General features: G+C 46.6%; 1 protein-coding gene across 5 annotated transcripts in view; it reads right to left on the bottom strand.

The window, feature by feature from the left end:
* The window catches only part of Csmd2 (CUB and Sushi multiple domains 2), a 579269-nt gene that overhangs the window by 123065 nt on the left and 439083 nt on the right, over positions 1–17121 (bottom strand). For all 5 annotated transcript variants that reach the window (XM_013519720.1, XM_005395117.2, XM_013519719.1 and 2 more), the window contains 3 exons: positions 15002–15193; positions 10062–10200; positions 5951–6138 (listed from right to left, as the gene is read on the bottom strand). In XM_013519720.1, the coding sequence (XP_013375174.1) occupies positions 5951–6138; positions 10062–10200; positions 15002–15193 (519 nt within the window). The remainder of the gene's footprint in view (positions 1–5950; positions 6139–10061; positions 10201–15001; positions 15194–17121) is intronic.

Below are 17121 nucleotides of genomic sequence, written 5' to 3' on the forward strand. Positions count from 1 at the left end.
ATATAATGTGATCTTATTCATATAGAACAGCTACTGCCCATAGTCACTGGCTGTCTGTCTTTGTAAATAAAGTTTTATTTGAACACAGTTTTTTCTTTTTCTTTTTTTTTTTTTAGCATTTCAACAGCAGAGATAAGCAGTGGCAACAGAGACCATTTGGAGCCAAATATTTACTTCCTGGCACTTTACAGAGTTTGCTGACCCCTGGTATAGAACTGACATTGCTTTATATTTATACCATATATCTGTACTGAGATAACAAACTATTAATAATGGAACCACAGGAGATGGCAGTATTACTAGGGGAATGTTATGCTTTACCATGTATCCTATATGCTTGTATATTATTTGGCTTTCCAACAAACACATTACTTAAAAATAGGCAAAATGAAGAGAATTCCATCTTGAATTTGTAGAAGAAATCCTATGACGGGGTGGGGTCTGGGGTGGGAATCTTCATTACAGCTCCCAGGCCCACAGTGTTCTTCCAAGAGTTTGAAAGAGAAAACGGCTATTTTTTTTAGTATCCCTCTGGTAAAAGCTGATTCACTGCGACCTTTCCTAAGCTATTTTAGATTCTCTTCATGCTTTTTTTGAACTCCTCCTCTGAAACAACCATCTTCTCCTACCCCAATCCTGCCCCAAGGGCTCCTACTCAACTTCAAGGTCCTGTGTAATGGCCCCTGCTCAGCAAGTCCTTCACAAAATACCATTCTGAATGGTACTGTTTTTATTTCTCAGAGTAGTCTTTTTTCTCTCCTCACTTCTTATACTTTTCCTGCCTTGTTTGTCTACGTAATTTATTACCTGTTCCTCTCACTCACCTTTGAGTTATACTGGGGTAGGGACCTTGACCATTTAGCTCACTACTGTAAACTCAATCTGCAGCACAGGGGGTGAATGAGGTGGGAGCTCAGGAAGCACTCTTGGAGGAACTAATGGTCTCACACACCTGCGTGGATGTCCTAGCCTGCCTCCGCCTTGAGGGAGACCACCGCACATCTTCAGGAAGAGAATAAAGGTTCTTTTGCTCACCTTTTCCATCAATACCACTAGCCAGGAGAAAGACAACAAGCCTCCCTGGGATTCATCTTAGTGACTGGATCCTCAAGAGAGGAGCCTCTCTTTGCTCTTTGCTTCTTCCATTAAAGAGTAAAGCTCCTCAGGAGGGTGGATTCAGAAAGTCCCTCAGAGCAGTAGTCTAACAGAGGTACCTCTGGCATGACTGTGTTCGGGACCGGCTCCTAGGAGGTTGGTCCAGCCAGCTTTAGGGGACGACTGAGCAGTCTTCAAAAACCCACCCTCTTTGCCTTAGAATTAGGCAGGCCTTCAGCGCCAGTCTGGCTGTTGCTAGGATGTGAACTCCGTGGAGGTAGGGGCTTTGGCCCCGCCCCCGTCTGTTCCCACCATTTGTATCGGAGTGGGGTGCATGGCAGGTGCTCTGTTAATACTACTGAATGAACAAACAAATACAAATGCCCGCTCTGCTTCTGCCCCAGATGCCAAAGCCACATCCTGTGATGCTGTTCAGTGGACACTTGGATTAGTTCTTGTCTTTCTGAGGACCTCTCAGGGACTTGGAACTAGGATAGAAACTGGGAAGTGATTCTGTGTCGAGAGTGATGCAGCCGTACTTATTCCAGAAGAATGAAGATGCCAGGAAAATCCACTCCCAGAGAGGACAGCGCAGCAAATACTCAGAAAGTGCAGGACCGGGACAAGTCCTGAATAGGTGATGCTGTTATCTGTATCTGATTTTCCATCCTGACTCTGCCCCTCGGGTGTTTACACTTCCTGTATGTGGGCTCCTGTTTCTAAAAATGTTTTGCCTTTTTGTGTTACATTTGACTGAGTTTTTGTTATACGTACTGTTAAAATATAGAACCCTTTCTAGTTTAAATTAGGTTGGTGGTTAGTTGTTTTCTAATAATAAAGCCTTTTTTCTGGCTCAGGATGTTTTGAGTGGGCTTCTGTTTCTTACATTCTTATAATAAATTACTTCCCCCCTTTGTTGAGTGGGTTTTCTTTTTTTTAATTTTTGAATTAAAGTAATATCTTAGATTAGAGCAAAGTGCTGCTGCCTCTCACTAGGGAAGTTGGAAGGATGCGGCAAAGGCTCCTGGGCTCTCTGCCCCAGGCCAGACTGGTTTCCATGGTGCTCAGCCAGCTGACTCCAGCAACATCTCTCTCTGTGGGGCTTTTGTGAGCTCCTCTCACCCCTCAAAGCAGAATTCCCAAAGCCATAGCTCCCGGGAGACTCATCTCCTCAGCATTAGCAGAGCCTTGGACCTCTCTAAAAGGCAAGGAAAAAAGATGGCCCCTGGATGGAGGAGGCCGGCTCTTCACCTCCCGAGGATGTCAACCTGCCTACTGTGCAAGTCTCACTGGGCCATGTCTGCATCTGCAGTGGTCTATGGACCTGCAGGAGCAGAATGTCTGAATTCTCAGCCAGGGACTGGCAAAGTATACAGGACATACACATACACACTACAAATGTCTGTTCTAAATATCCCATACTCATATGTATACACATGTATACAAAACGTTATGCTTGCACTTTATGTTTTCAGTAAGCAGAAAGGAAAATGTACTGTTTCACTGGGATAGCTCCAGGATGAGGTATCTATATCCTCTTCCCTTCCAAATAAGAGTACAGCAAAATGTCTTTGGGATGGAAGAGAGTAGATCAGAGTATGTGCCCAGAACCTGGGCTGGGCCCATTTACTATCCCTCCACATGGATAAAGAAGTTGACGCTCGAGGACTTAGGTAGGTTGTTTTAGGCAGCAGAGTTAACAAGTAATGGAGCCCATTCCTGTTAGATACTGAGCACAGGAGAATATCATCAAGGCTGTGGGGTCTGATAGCTGAGTAACCCATTCCAGAAATCCAAAGATCCTGGTTAGGGAGAAGGAAAGTGTAGAGAATGCAGGGGTTCCTGGGTTCCACCAAATGGGCTGCCAGACCAGAGGCTCAGGGAGACAGCAGAAGGTGGTTAACATCAGAATGTTCAGCCTGGGCAAGCAGGCAGGGAGCTAAAGGTTCTCAGCAGCCCCTACCTGATTGAACCCATTGGTACTTGCACTTTGATCTTAATTAAGTGGTGGAGGTTGCACTTCTCTCCCCATCCTGTCTCCTCAGTCACCAGCTGTCCTTCTACCCTTGGGCTGTCCTTCTACTATTCAGCTGGGAATGTCTTCTCCCTGGGTTGTATTTTGGACTTGAAAGATCCCTCCAGATGCCACTTTGGGCTGACCACTGAAGGTGGGAGGCGCTTCATGGGGAAGAGAACTTGGAGGTGTGGCTCTTGGTCCTTGATTTTGGCGGAGGAGACCTGGACAAGAGGAGGCCACGGCCAGGTGACCACAAACAAAGTGACCGAGGAGGAAGCTGAAGGACTTTCTGCACAGTAGCTTACTGCCCTCAAGGGACGTGAAATGAAGTCAGCTTATAAGGATAAGACCGACAATGATGACACTTGGGTGAAATTTGGGGGTCTCCGCCCAGCAGACCCCAGGTGGGACAAGTCAGAAGCAGCTCTAGCTGTTACTAACACTTGGCTTGGGTTCAAGGGCAGCACTTGTGGTGGCTCCAAATATCATGTTTGTGCAAATCTTCCTGGCTGACCTCAGCCATTTGGGCTTGGGTTTCAGCAAGGGTAAAACCGGGTCGTGCCTTTCGTTAGAATTGTGCAGTGTCTGTGTCCTGATATCTGTGCACAGAGAAGGTCTGGGGACAGGAAGGTGACTGCAGGGTAGGTGACTGGAGGAAGAAAGGACAGCAAAATATCCATGCTCTAAGTCAGCCCCTTGAAGATGACAAGAAAAGCAGGCTCGCACTTGTGCACCTTATATCTTCTTGAACTGTAGTTGACAAATAGCAGACCACAAATAGCTATGAAGAGTTCAATGAGGTGATGGATATAAAATACCCAGGGCAGTGGTGGCAGTTGGTACATACAGAGTTACCTATTTTCATAATTAGAGGTATTTGTGAACTTGTATAAGATACTCCCAAGCACCGCCAGAAATACTTCACTAAGGGACATTTTAAAAGGTGGCCCAGGCCCTACATTGTGCAAGTGGGAACCATGAGCCAGAAAATTTTTAATTTTAACCAGAAATGTGACCCCATTTGTATACACAGGCTGATGAGGAGTGAGTGAACTTGGATTATAATAATAATAACAAAATTCATCATCTGTAGAGTATCTGTAGAGTGTTTAGTATATTCTGAGCATCACACTAATATATATATATCTATATATCGCTACATAATATGTCTGTACAGAGTATCTTTTATTCTTAACCTTCTGCAACATAATTTTAATTACCCCATTCTTTTTGGATGATGCTCCAGGAGATAATACCTTGCCAAACTCACAAATCAAGCAAGAAATAGAGCTAGGATTTGGATAATGGGGTCTGGGATAATTAAGAAAGAAGAAAAGGTCAAAAAGAGAATAATGGAGTAGAATAAAGTGGAGTGCCCAAGAGCCTGGAACTCCCTCACTACTATTAATAATATCTGAAGATTACAGAAAGCTTGAAATGTGCCAGGCACCACACCAAGGACTTCAGTGCATGGACTCATTGCTCTTTACAACATTTCTAGAGGGCAAGAATTTTCCTACCATCGCTTCACAAATGAAGACATGGAGGTTTTGAGAGGTCAAATAATTTGTACATGAGCACACAACTGTTGAGTAGTAGACATGAACTTTCAAGCCTGTTAATCTGACAGTCTGTGATCTTGGCCAGGCAAGGGCCATGGCCTGTTTTTGTAAGTCAGTTTTGTCACATGACCACACCTATTCCTTTTCATTTTGTGTAGGGCTGTTTGAGCTCTACAATGGCAGAGCTGTTGTAATAGGTAAACCTAAAATATTTACTGTCTTTAAGAAAAAATTGTTGGCTCCTTTTTTGATATCTGCATAATAGCATTCTGCTTGGCTGAATTAATTCACAGGTGCAATGGGTGTAAGCGAATAGGACACTTGGAAGGATAAGGAAATATGATTGTGGTGGGCATGTAGCTCAGTGGTAGATGATCTGCTTAATATGTGCAAAGCCCTGGATTTGATCTCCAATGTTACAAAATAAATAAATACATACATAGGGGGGAAAAAAGAAAACATGATGAGGAAGTATCAGAAAATGATCAGCCTATGACAAAAAATAGGAGTGTATGCTCAAAAAGTATTCTTGAGATAGAGCTCCAAGCACAGAGGACCTAGGGTTCAACAGGCTGTCCATCGGATGGGATTTGAATTTGGGTTGAGCGTTTCTTCCAAACGTTGATGAGATAGACTTGGTCTCCAGTGTGGTGATGGTGAAGTTGCGGAAACTTTAAGAGTGGGGACCTACTGGAAGATGGTTAGGTTGTGGGAACCACTGCCCTTGGAAGGGATTAACATTGTTCCAGTGTGACCCCAGTTACAGTGGGTTGTTATGAAAAGGTTGAACCTGTCTCCTAAATTTTTCTGGCCTCCTGTCATGCTGGGTGATCTTTCCTACACAGGCCCCTGGCATTGTGATGTCAATCACCATGAGACCCTCACCACAGCCACACAGATGGGCTGACATGATCTTGGAATTTCAGGCCCACAAATTGTGTGCTAAACAACCCTTTTTAATTTATAATGCACCCAGCTTCAGGTATTTGTTACAGAAGCACAAAGTGGACTAAGACATGGCCATCCAGTCACCCAGGACAGTGGGAGGATTTGGGGTAGAGAAGATTGAGACTCATCCTAGAACCCTCACTAAGGCAAGCGAGGGACCAGGAAGCTACAGAACGTGGTTATGAGACTGAGGTGGAGCTAGGAGTGACTCACAGAAAAAGGAAGAAGAGGAACATGATTTGGAAATAGAAGTGAAGCGCAAAGATAATGCCCCCTCTGCCAGCCTGGCTGGCTCTGCCCTTGGTAACCTCTGGCATGAGGCCCTTACCTGTGTAGTCAATCACGAAGCCAGCATTGCTCACAGATGCATCACTGCGGAAGGCAAGGAAGAGGCTGTTGCTGCTACTTTCAATGCGGCCTGGGAGCTGGGAGCCATAGAAGCTTCCTATGAGAGGGCTGAGAGAGTCCCGTCCATCGTAGATATGGAGGAAGTCGTAGCCAGGCTCCAAGTTAAAGCTAGGGAACAAAAACACCCCACCCCACCCCGCTAAGGTCAAACAAAGGCTCATGCTGCAGCCTTAGGTTCCACCCAAGGATGGGGGCTCCCAGAGAGCAAGCCCACCATTTTGGCACCTAACACCTGAAAGCTGGGTGGGGAGTTGCCGGGGGTTGGATAAAGCCCTTCCTGTAGGATGAGGAGGTGAAGAAGGCAGGCTCAGAGGAGGCAGATTCCAGAGTCAGTGTCCAAAAACTGAGAGCTGGGACCAATCCTAGGCACTGAGGGGTCAGCCAAGGCAGGTCCAGAACTAGGTTTTCTTACCTGACATCAGCGCTTTTGATAGCACGCTATTCTTCACCTCCTCCCTAAGAGGAAGGAGCTGCCCAGGGGCCATTCCCAGGCAGGAGGGTCTGGCTACCAGGACGACCCTAAACTTCACTCCTCATCCCAAGCCAGCTCCTTAGTTCTCAGGACTTGCACCCAACTCCCAGCACCCAGACAAAGGGTTTCTCTCTCTTAGTGAGGGGGAAAATCCACTTAAAAACTTTCTTTGTTTAGCAAATTGAGTATTACAGTTCATGAATGTGATTCATCCTGCATTGGAATGACTATAGTGAAAATGACACAAAATGCCATGCTTTGGCAAGAAATGGAGCCCCAGAGCCCTAATGATCTGCTGGTGGGTTTGTGGCCTGGTTGTCCCCCTTGAATCATGAGTTCTGCTAACTTTGAACACAGATCTGCTCTCTGAGGCAGTGATTTCACTTTTAAGCATAGATCTGACAACAGCAATTGATAGCAATTGTGCAAAGATGAAAATAAAAAGACAAGTAAATGAGTTTGCAGAAAACAGATTTTTGATGCAAATTCATTCACCCCCAGCCATGAGCTGGATACTCAGATATACCATTTGGCTGCACTGAGAATGAAATGGTCCTTCTACCCTTTAGCTAAGATATATGGCGGAGAAGAGGGCTACACATCTCAGGTACAAAGGGTATTCGGCCAGTAAGGAGACGGTAAGGGGCTGGGAGATAACTGTGCAGCCTCCTCCCCGGTATCCTGTCACACCTGGGTCAGCTGCATGGTCTCCCCACCACCGTTGGGAGATCTGATCATCTTGTCCTGCAATTTATTTTCTACTCACCCCTGGGGAAGGGTTGCGGGATATGTCTGTCTTGTCACAAATTATAGCACAATCACTTCTTAACTAATTGACCTCTTTCTGTCCTTATTTTTCTTTCACTCATTAAAACTTATCTGAACACCCTCAATATGCCAAGCACTGTCCCAAGTGCCTGGTGGGAAGGACATGTCAGATAAAACTCCTCCCTTCCAGAAGTGATGGAGCTACCAGAAGTGATGGACATATAGACAACAAAGTGGCTAATAAAATCTGCATAAGGCAGAGTGGGAGCGCACAGCTCCTTGCAGAAGGCAACAATTAAGCTTTCTGGGAGGTCAAGCCCTAGCTGGTCTCAGGAGGTGACAAGACTCTCAGTAGTTGGAAAAGGAGAGAAAAGTAAGTTACGGTGAAGGTAGAAGCACAGGCAAGGTCACAAAGGCATGAAAGAGCCCAGGAGACCCCGGAAGGTGCCAGGAGTTCAGTCTGATTGGAGTTCACAATGGGCTGGAGCCTGACTGGGAGGTGGACAAAGGCCAGGTACTTTACAGTGAAACTCAAAAGTTCAGACTTATTTATAGGCAAGAGTGAGTCATTAGAAGATTTTTAAAAAGGGAACTATTTATTTGTTTGCTTTTAAACATGTATATCAAGACTCAGAACATTCCCATCACTCCAGACAGTTCCCATCTATGCTCCTGTCTCAGAAGACACTTGTTACGGTTTGTGTCTGGATGTTTCCCCAAAGCCTCATGCAGTCATGGGGGGGTGGGCTTTTCAGAAGGGGCTGAATCTGGAGTTTGTGGTTGATTTATGGTCCAATGCTGGAATTAAGGGTGTGGGTGCTACACCCACCCTAGGGTGGGTATCCTGCATACAATACAAGGGACAGAAAGAGGCCAGTCCCCACTTTCTCTCCCTTGTTGCTTTGCTACAGTCTCCCCACCAAGAATGGTTTTCTGCCACACCACCCTGTCCTGGAGCCAGCTGATTATGGACTGAGCCTTTTACAAACTGTGAGCTAAATAAACATTTCTTCCCTTAACTTTGGGTGTCAGGTATTTTATTTCAGCAATGAGAGAAAAGTAACTAAGACACCAGTATTGATCAGCTCTCCTGCCCATAGATTAGCTTTGCTAATCCTAAAACTTCACACAAGTTGAACCATATATTATGTATTTCATGTGTCTGGCTTCTTTCACTCAGCAGTGTATTTTGGGAACTCATCCACGCTGTTGCATGTATCAGTAGCTCATTCTTTTTAACTGCTGAGCACTATCATTATAGGGTGTTAAATGGAAAATGGGGTGGTTATTTCTGCACATTTGAGTGACAAGATCCTTCTGACAGCTGGATAAAGAAGAAATTGATGTGGAAAGCAACATGGGGCAGAGAAGGCAGTTAGGAGATGGTAGCAGTCACTTGAGTGGCTCAAACCAAGATAGGAGCTGGTATGATGGAGAAGCAAGCGCAAGGTCGTGAGTTCGGTTCCCGGTACCGGAGAAAAACAAAAACAAAAACAAAAACAAAAACAAAAACAAAAACAAAAAAAGAAGTAGTGAGGGCCCAAGGGGACAGTGGCACTCCCAGGTATTCTGAATAGATCTTGTCCTGGGGAGGTCACAGGCTTGGTTCTGTGCATGCTTCGTTTGCAGTGTATGAGGCACCAGATGGAGATGGCCAACACTGGGATACGGGTGCCTACAGCTTAGAAGGAAGGAAGTCAGGGCAGGTAGCAGGGCAGATCCTCCCCCTTCCCCAGGAGGCTGCAGCTACGGTGGTGAGCTGGCTCTGGAGAGAAACACAGGTAAAGAAGAGGCAATTATGGCTACGTGTGGCAGAGAATTAGAGGCAAGAAAGGTAGCTAGGAAACCCCAGAAGAGGCTAGAGAGGCAGGGGAGAGGAACTCACAAAGCCAAGGGCAAGACAACATAGGGATGGTGAAAATGGTCAAGAGGTGGAACGGGATGAGACTTGGGAAATTCCATTTTGTGTGATAAGCAGGAACTGATTGACGCCTTTTATCAGAGGAGTTTTTGGTGGAACTGGGATGGCAGAAGCAAGGGGCGGTGACTGTGTGCCCTGTAAGGAGTGGGGAGAGGGAAGCAGAGGCAGGTCTTTTGCAGACTTGCCTAGAAATGGGCTGCAAGAGAGAGGGAAGGAGGAGGAGGGAAGGACATGGGGGCCTGAGCCTAGCCTTATGCTGGGGAGCAGGATGGGTGGAGTTTAGGGGAGCACAGAGGGGAATACAGGAGGGAAGGGCAAGGGATCCATGGAGGACCCACTTTCTGATCTTGGGTGCTTCACAGCTACTGTGTTAATTATTAGAAGGACCCAGGTGTGATGGGACAGGCTGTAATCCTAGTACTTGGGAGGCTGAGGCAAGGAGATAGTGAGTTTGAGCCCAGCCTGGACAATTTAATGAAACTCTGTCTTAAAATAAAATAAAATAAAATAAAATAAAATAAAATAAAATAAAATAAAATAAAATAAAATAAAATAAAATAAAATAGGAGTATAGCTCAGTGCTAGAGTACTTGCTGAGCATACCTAGATCCTGGGTTCCGTACCAAGCACCACACACACACACACACATACACACACAAATTATTATAAGGGTTACATAAGATAATGTGTTTATCAGCTTGGCACAGAGAGATGTTCATAAACTCTCTCTCTCCCCCTCTATGTCTCTTTTGCCTCTCTTAGAACTGAGAGCTCTCCCTACAGACCATGCATACTTACCTAGGGACCCAGATCCTCAACCCCCTAGCTGCTCTGAACCCTTGTGTCCCACCCTGGGGGAAAGGTACATACATGTTAAATACCAGGGCGATGACGTAGTCTGGTGAGACAGTCACTTTCCAGTCACATTCCTTGCCTGGCGGGTAGGGTTCGGGGTAATTCGGCGATAGGATAACTCCTGATGGTCCAGTTAGGTCTCCTCCGCAGGGAGCTGAGGAGAAAGGTGGCCACGGGTAAGTCTGTCTCCTTCACCCTGGTCACACTTTGATGAGTAGTGGTGAGGCATGTAGGAAAGGGTTAAAGTTCACAGGCCCAAGTTAAAATCTGGTTCTAGGGCTGAGTAAAGAATGATGGAATTTAGCTTGAGAGCGATAGAAATGTTTTGGAAGTACATAGTGGTGGCACACCATCATGAATGTTCCAGATGCCATGGAATTGTTCACTTTAGAATGAGTGATTTTTAGGCTGTGTGCATTTCACCTCAATAAAATTCTTCTTTTATGTCTGGCTCTGCCACTACCTGGTTGTGTGGTCTGAGGGAATTTATCTGACTTCTCTAGGTCCCTGTGTCCTTCCTCTATGGTAAAATAGAGGCAATATCTTTTCTGTGAGGTGGCTGGAAGGACTACTGGAACATTTCATTGAAGTATTGGCTGGGCAATATGGTGCCAAGACTGCCCTTCAGACAGCTGAAATACATGGTACCCTTCTGCTGCCTTGCATCCAGATACCAGGCAGGCTTTGTGGAGGTTTACCGCAAGTTCCATGCACTCAGGAGAAGTGGAAAACATGATCCCACTTGCCTGCCAAGCCTAGCTAGCCTCTCTTGCTGTCAGTGCTCCTGGCATCTGCTGGGGTGGCAGACACCTTCCAGCTTTCCCAGAGGCCTGTCCAAGAGGGATTGTGCACAATTAGCTGGATGGAGGTGCTAGGATCCCTGAGAACCACTGAGTCCTTGGTCCCCTGAGACTACAGGCCCCTCAAGCAGGTGGAGAGTGCAATGTGGCTGGACGCTCCAGCAAGCTCCTCACCAAGAGACCTACCAGGCCATCTCCCCACCTCCTGAGCCAGGTCCCTTCATTCCTCGCCCCCATGGAGCTGTGGGTGTACTGTGTGGGAGGATAAAGCAAAGCTGGGAAGCCTGTGGGGGTCATAAGCAGGTAAAGATGGCTCAGACTATGCACATGGCTCTGTGTGGACAGAACAGTGCCACGACAAAGTTGTCAGGGGAGCCAACGAATGGTGAGCATGCAGGAGGATAGATAGCCATGTAAAGGGTGGCCAGAAAACCCCAGGGAGGGCAAAGGGTGTTCAAGTACTGAGGAGTAGTCAGTCACGCTCTTCTCACAGATCTGAGCTCTTGCCTCATGCTGTGGCTTTTACTGTGTGAGGCTTAAAGGGCTGAGTCAGCCTCTAATGGGGTCTCAAAAAAGAGCAGATCAGGCCAGAGAGAACTATCATGGCTGACCCTGAGCCCCGTGGGGTCATGAGCAGGGTGTTTGTTTCCATGGGAAAACACACCACAAGCACCAAGTTGAGACCAGAAACACTTAAGTTGGATATCTGTCTCATCAGGCAAGACTCATGGTATTTTAGATAAGTGGTATCTCAGTTCATGAACTTTATTTGTTCCATAATTCTGGAAAAGATGGCCATGTTCATGTTCATGCGGGAAAGGTGGCCGCAGCTGTATTTGTCACTGGATGCAGAGTTCATAGACAAAAACAAAAATTTGCAAATGCTTCTGTTTGTGAACCAAAATTTTTTGCCAACAAAAGTGTTTGTGAGCCATGAACTGAGGAACCACTGTGCCTTCTCTTATTCATGTCTCATTGACAACACAGCGAGCTGTGGATTATTCTTCTAGATTCTAAAAGAGGAAACTGATGTCCAAAAGGTGAAGTAGTCTTTTCAGTCACTTTTCAGAAACTCAAGCCCACTGTCTGCCTCCCAAGTCTGTCCTCTGCTTGCTCTGGAGGAGTGTAGCACTCCTCTGTATTTCTGGGAGTGAGCACCAAGCCCCAATCAGTTGCCTGGGCCTCACACTTTTCTCCACCAAACCCTCATGAGAGGCAGGGGTAGGCAGAGGGACAGGCTGAGTGATGCCCGTGTGGCCAGGGCCATAGAGCAGGGCGCCATGTCCAGTTAGAGCAGCCCTGCTGCAGGCAGCCCGGAGACAAGGGCCGGCATAGACGGGGAAGGAGAAAGCCCAGGTCCCATCAGAAGTGCCAGCTGCCTGCAAGGTCTTCCCCAGGGGCTCCGTACCACCTCCATCGTCAGCTCAGGGGCTTCTTCCTTCAGGTTGGCCACAGACAGGGTGAGTCTGGGCATTTCTGAATCTGCCTTTACTCTTCTGCCAAACCCAAAGCTCCCTCAGTTTGCCAGGTTCCAGGCTTCTGCCCCATCACAGCTCTCCTGCAGATGGTCCCTGACCTCAGATATCCAGGCATCTGCTTTCCGATTGGGAGCCTGAACAAGCACCATTACCCTGTGCCAGCTGTGCCCGAGGTCCAGTAGGGACTCCTGGTCTACCTCAGGGACAGATGCGACAGGTACAAACACGATGTCCAAGTGGGAGTGAGCATCAGCCCCTAATCATTTCAGACAGCCAGGAAAGCTGTCCTGAGGGGTAAAACTGTGAAAAGGGCATTGATTTGGAAGTCACACAGTCCTGGGTTCAAGTTCTGACAATAACACTCACTAGCAGTCTGAGTTGGGGTGAGGTCTCCCCTCATACCCTGGAAGCCTCCACTTCCTCATCTCTAAAACGAAAGAAGAAGGATGCTGACAATGACATCTAACATACACGATGGTTTTTAGGAACCGGTAACCTGAGTGCATTCCTGCTTTATCTTATTGAACCCTCAAAACATCCCAAAGAGACAGGGACTCTTAATTTCCTGTTTTACGGCTAAGTAAAGTAAGGCACAGAGAAGTGAAGTAGCTTGTGTGTGAGACACAAGCTCCTCACTGTGAAGTTGGATTTGAATCTAAGTCAGAATCTAGAACCTGAGCTCTAAGCTCACATGGTGATCTCAATTACCACGTCTATCTCAGTGTCTCCTGTACATACTGATGCTCAGTAAATAATTGTTCTTTGCTTCCCCCCTGTAATGAAAGGCCACCGAGGCCAGCTAGACCACATAAGGTAGTCTGTCAAGGAGGTGGAAATTAAGGGCTTGTTGCTTGGATTTCTAGGCTTTTTGTGTGAAGAACAGAGGCATTTATTCTGCTGCCCGAGGAACACGTCCCAAAGCCCTACAGAGAAGTGAGCTGGGGAAGCCCGTTAACCTCTCTGCTCTGCTTACTGCCTGGTACAGCCCTTACCACCTCCCTGCCCCTTCTCATCTCAGGACCTGCTTTTCCGCAGAACAAGTCTCAAGAATCACAGGCTCATAGAAGAGGGAATTTGGAAGGGAACTCAGAGGCCACTGAGTCTCTCCCCGGTCTTAGGAGAATCCTCTGGGCCAGTAGGAATTCGGCCGCAGGGAAGGGAGGTGAGCCCATAAATGTATAAATAAGAAACAGAAGTGGGAAGGAAGGAAAGAGCGATGGAGGGAAGTTACTATTTCTTGAGAGTAGGGTTAGATGTGTCATCATCCCAGAATAACAGAAGGGAAGCATATTTACCCTCACAATGAGGAAATCGAAGCTCAGAGAGTTGACACAGATTTCCCAAAGCCATCAAGGGAGTAAAGGGCAAGGCTGAACACTAAACTCGGAGCTGTCCACTTCCATATCCTGCACTCTTTCTGACTAGTATGTAGCTAAGAATTAAGTTGGTTCTGGAACCCAGGTCTTGTTCCTATACTCTCACCCTGCCCCTGCCTCACGCACATAGGTGGCCCCTATTCCCACTAAGGAACAGGGTTTGGTCAGTGTCTTGCATCCGGTGCCAGATCTCAGAGCCAGGGCTTACCAAGCCCAGTCCTCAGACACTGGGACAGTGCCTCCCATTGAGCCAGCACAGAGAGAGGTGCAGGACAGTTCTGGGAACCACTGCAGGGGAGGTCTCGGGAAGACCCTCACAGCCATCTCTGGCAGGGACCCAGCACGGCAGGTGGGAAAATGTGAGGCTTTGTCCTCAGACTGATGTGGGTGTGAACCTTGGCTCTGCCACATCCTAGCTCTGGCATTCAGGGCAAGATATCCAAATCTGTGTTTCAGCTTCTGCAACTGTAAACGAGAGAATAGCGCTAATTTCAGAGTGCTGCAGGGAAAGTTAAATTTGGTTATCTAAGTAACATCTGGTACGGGGCTAGCACACAGTAAAGATTCAATGGCTACTGGGTCTCCTCTCCTCTAGGACCCGTCACTGGTGCAGAGATAAAGACATTCATCATTTTGCCTGTGAACAAGAGCAGAGGGAAATGAGCATCTGGAATGTTTCTATTTTTCTTTCCTGTCTTCCTCTCTTCTCAAGTTCCTACCTTCTCCCCATCTAAGCAGCTAGGGGGCAGAATTATTCAGGCTCAGTTCCTCACAAGCTACAACTCTGTTTCTTCATTTGTGAAATGCGGAGGTTTAAAGACCTAAGGCAGATCTTACAGACCCAAACAGAGGTAACCGGTACTCCCCTTGAGTAAGAGAAGGAACAAGTGTCTTTCCTTTGCTCCTAAGCATGTGGATGCCCTTGTAGTGCTTCAGATAGTAGAAGCTGCTGAGTATACTAACCAAGGGGACCCATCATCCCCTTTCCAACCTAGACAGTTGGGGCTGCAGAGAGGACCTTCCTGGTCTGAAAGTTTTCAAGAGCATTTTAGCAAGTAAAGAATCCGTAATGAGAGTATGTGTGTGTGTGTGTGTGTGTGTGTGTGTGTGTGTGTAGTGTATATATGAGAGTGTTATACATATGCATGCAAAGCAAAGTAAACACTGGGTTTCCTTCCACTTTCAGCTGTTCCAATCTCCTGGCCCAAGGCCCAAGACACAGTTACTCCTTGCACAGAGGGGCCTGGGGCACACAGCCATGAGGCCAGGGGGGCAAAGAACACTCTGCAGCTGCTCTGTACCGATGCATGTTGGTGGGCTGGGCTGCCAGAAGAATCTGTTTTCAATCTTCACACAGCTGATCTCGGCGCTGCCCTGCAGTGCATAGCCAGGATCACACTGGAACACCGTGGAGTCACCGGCTTCCCAACTGTTGCCACTCCGGCTCCCATTCTGTGGGACTCCAGGGTCATTGCAGGATGTTGCTGTGGATACTGGGACAAGAAAACAAGAGGGAGAGAGGCTGCCTGGGTGTCTGCCAGTCAGCCTCGCTGACCACCATCACCAGAGCACCGCCATGACCACTGTCACCTTCCACCACTGTCATCACTGCGGCTATTCTCACCTCCCTTACTGTCCATCAGTGCCTGGTTCACTGCATCACTGTCAGTGTGTCCACCAGTTCTTCTCACTGATGTCACCACCACTGTCCTACCAGTGCCTTCCCCATTACCTTCATCACCCTGTCACAAGATACTATGCATTAAGCATGATTGTGCTGTTATGACTGCAGAATTGAATGCAATTTGATTTCAGAATACAAGCATTGTTATACAGACAACGCTGTGCAATTTTGTATAATTTAACGAACATGATCTGTATGAGGGAGTGACAAGATAATAAAATACGAACGCCATGTATTCAATGTAAAGGGTTTGCAAAGGAATTTGGGGTTGGCCTGCCAGAGTAACAAGCAGTGGTTGTGATGCTGCAGAGAGTTTGCTGACATTGGGGAAGATCATGCTCTCTCTTGCAAGCAAATAACCGAGGGCCCACCAAACCCAAACCACATTCAAAGAAAAATGGGATATTTGTAGAAAGTGGAAGAGCAGAGTTAAAAACCGACCTAAGTAGCTGAGATTAGTTAAACATTTATAAACCTCAGAAACTTAGGAGATGCTTGTGGTCTAGCATCTAAGCCAGTTTAACACAGAGCAGGCATTTTAAAAGCAAGCACAGAATGAATGGAAGAAGGAAGGAATGAAACAGAATGAATGAGTGAATGAACAGACAAATGTGTGGTAGAAAACCCACAGAGGAAATGACATATGACATCCCAGAGAAAGAAAGAATTCTGGGGCAGCCTCAACAAATCTCAGCTGCATTCACTACTCTGGGTGACAATAAGGACTGGTCTCCAGCACATCATTGTTCAATACTCTGTGACTGGTAGACCCCAGAGGCAGGAGGGCTGGAGACCATGGGATCAATAATGCATCACTAATGCCTCAAAGAGATATTGTGCTTGCTATACCCTCCAGACATCCTGGGGAGATGGTCCCATTCTCTTTTGCCATCAGGACTTCAGTGGAAAAGTCTGAGGAGCACTAGCCTGTCAGTGTCACTCATCATAAGACCTAGAGTTGTGTAGATGAGTGTGGAATTATAGTGTCTAATACCTTATACCATACTATATCTATACCTATACCTAATATTACCAAAGATAGAATACAGCAAACTATGGTCCATGGCTAAATCTAAATCTATGCTTGTTTCTCTAAGTAAAGTTTTATTGGAACACAGACATACTTGTTTACTTACATGCTGTTTAGGTTGCTTTTCAACTGTGATGGCAAAAAGGAGTTGTTACAAGAGAGACCAAATGGCCCACAAAGCCTGAAGGACAATCTAGTTTTTGACAGAAAATGTTTGCCGGTCTCCAGTATGTGCTATTCTGTCTTAAGCCCTCCTTTTCTGAGATAAAGTTTTAAAGCCTACCCTTCATTTTTATCATTAGCCTCACTATACTCCAGCCATGTTTGTAGAATCCTCTTCCAGCACAGCATCCTCTTCCTCACTCCCTCTCCCTTCCTCCTTCAGGGCCTTTGCACCTGGTGGTGCCTCTTCCTGGGATGATCTTGCTGCAGATCTTCCTATGTCATTTTGTGCTTTGGTTTTCAACTCCAATATCATCCATTGTTATGGTTGGGATTCAAAATGCCCATCTAAAAGCCTCAGTGTGCTGAAGGATTGGTTGCAAGCTGATGGTATTTGAGGAGCTGAATGGATCACAAGGACCCTAACTTCAAGTGGATTAATCCATTGATGAGTTCACAGCTCAGCACGTTTATTGGTGGGGGTGGCTAACTGAATGAGGTAGGTCGATGGGGATGTGCCTTTGAAGAGAATGTGTTCTTTCCAG

Source organism: Chinchilla lanigera, unplaced genomic scaffold, assembly GCF_000276665.1.
Source record: "Chinchilla lanigera isolate Chin_1 unplaced genomic scaffold, ChiLan1.0 scaffold00051, whole genome shotgun sequence".
Lineage (NCBI taxonomy): Eukaryota > Metazoa > Chordata > Mammalia > Rodentia > Chinchillidae > Chinchilla > Chinchilla lanigera.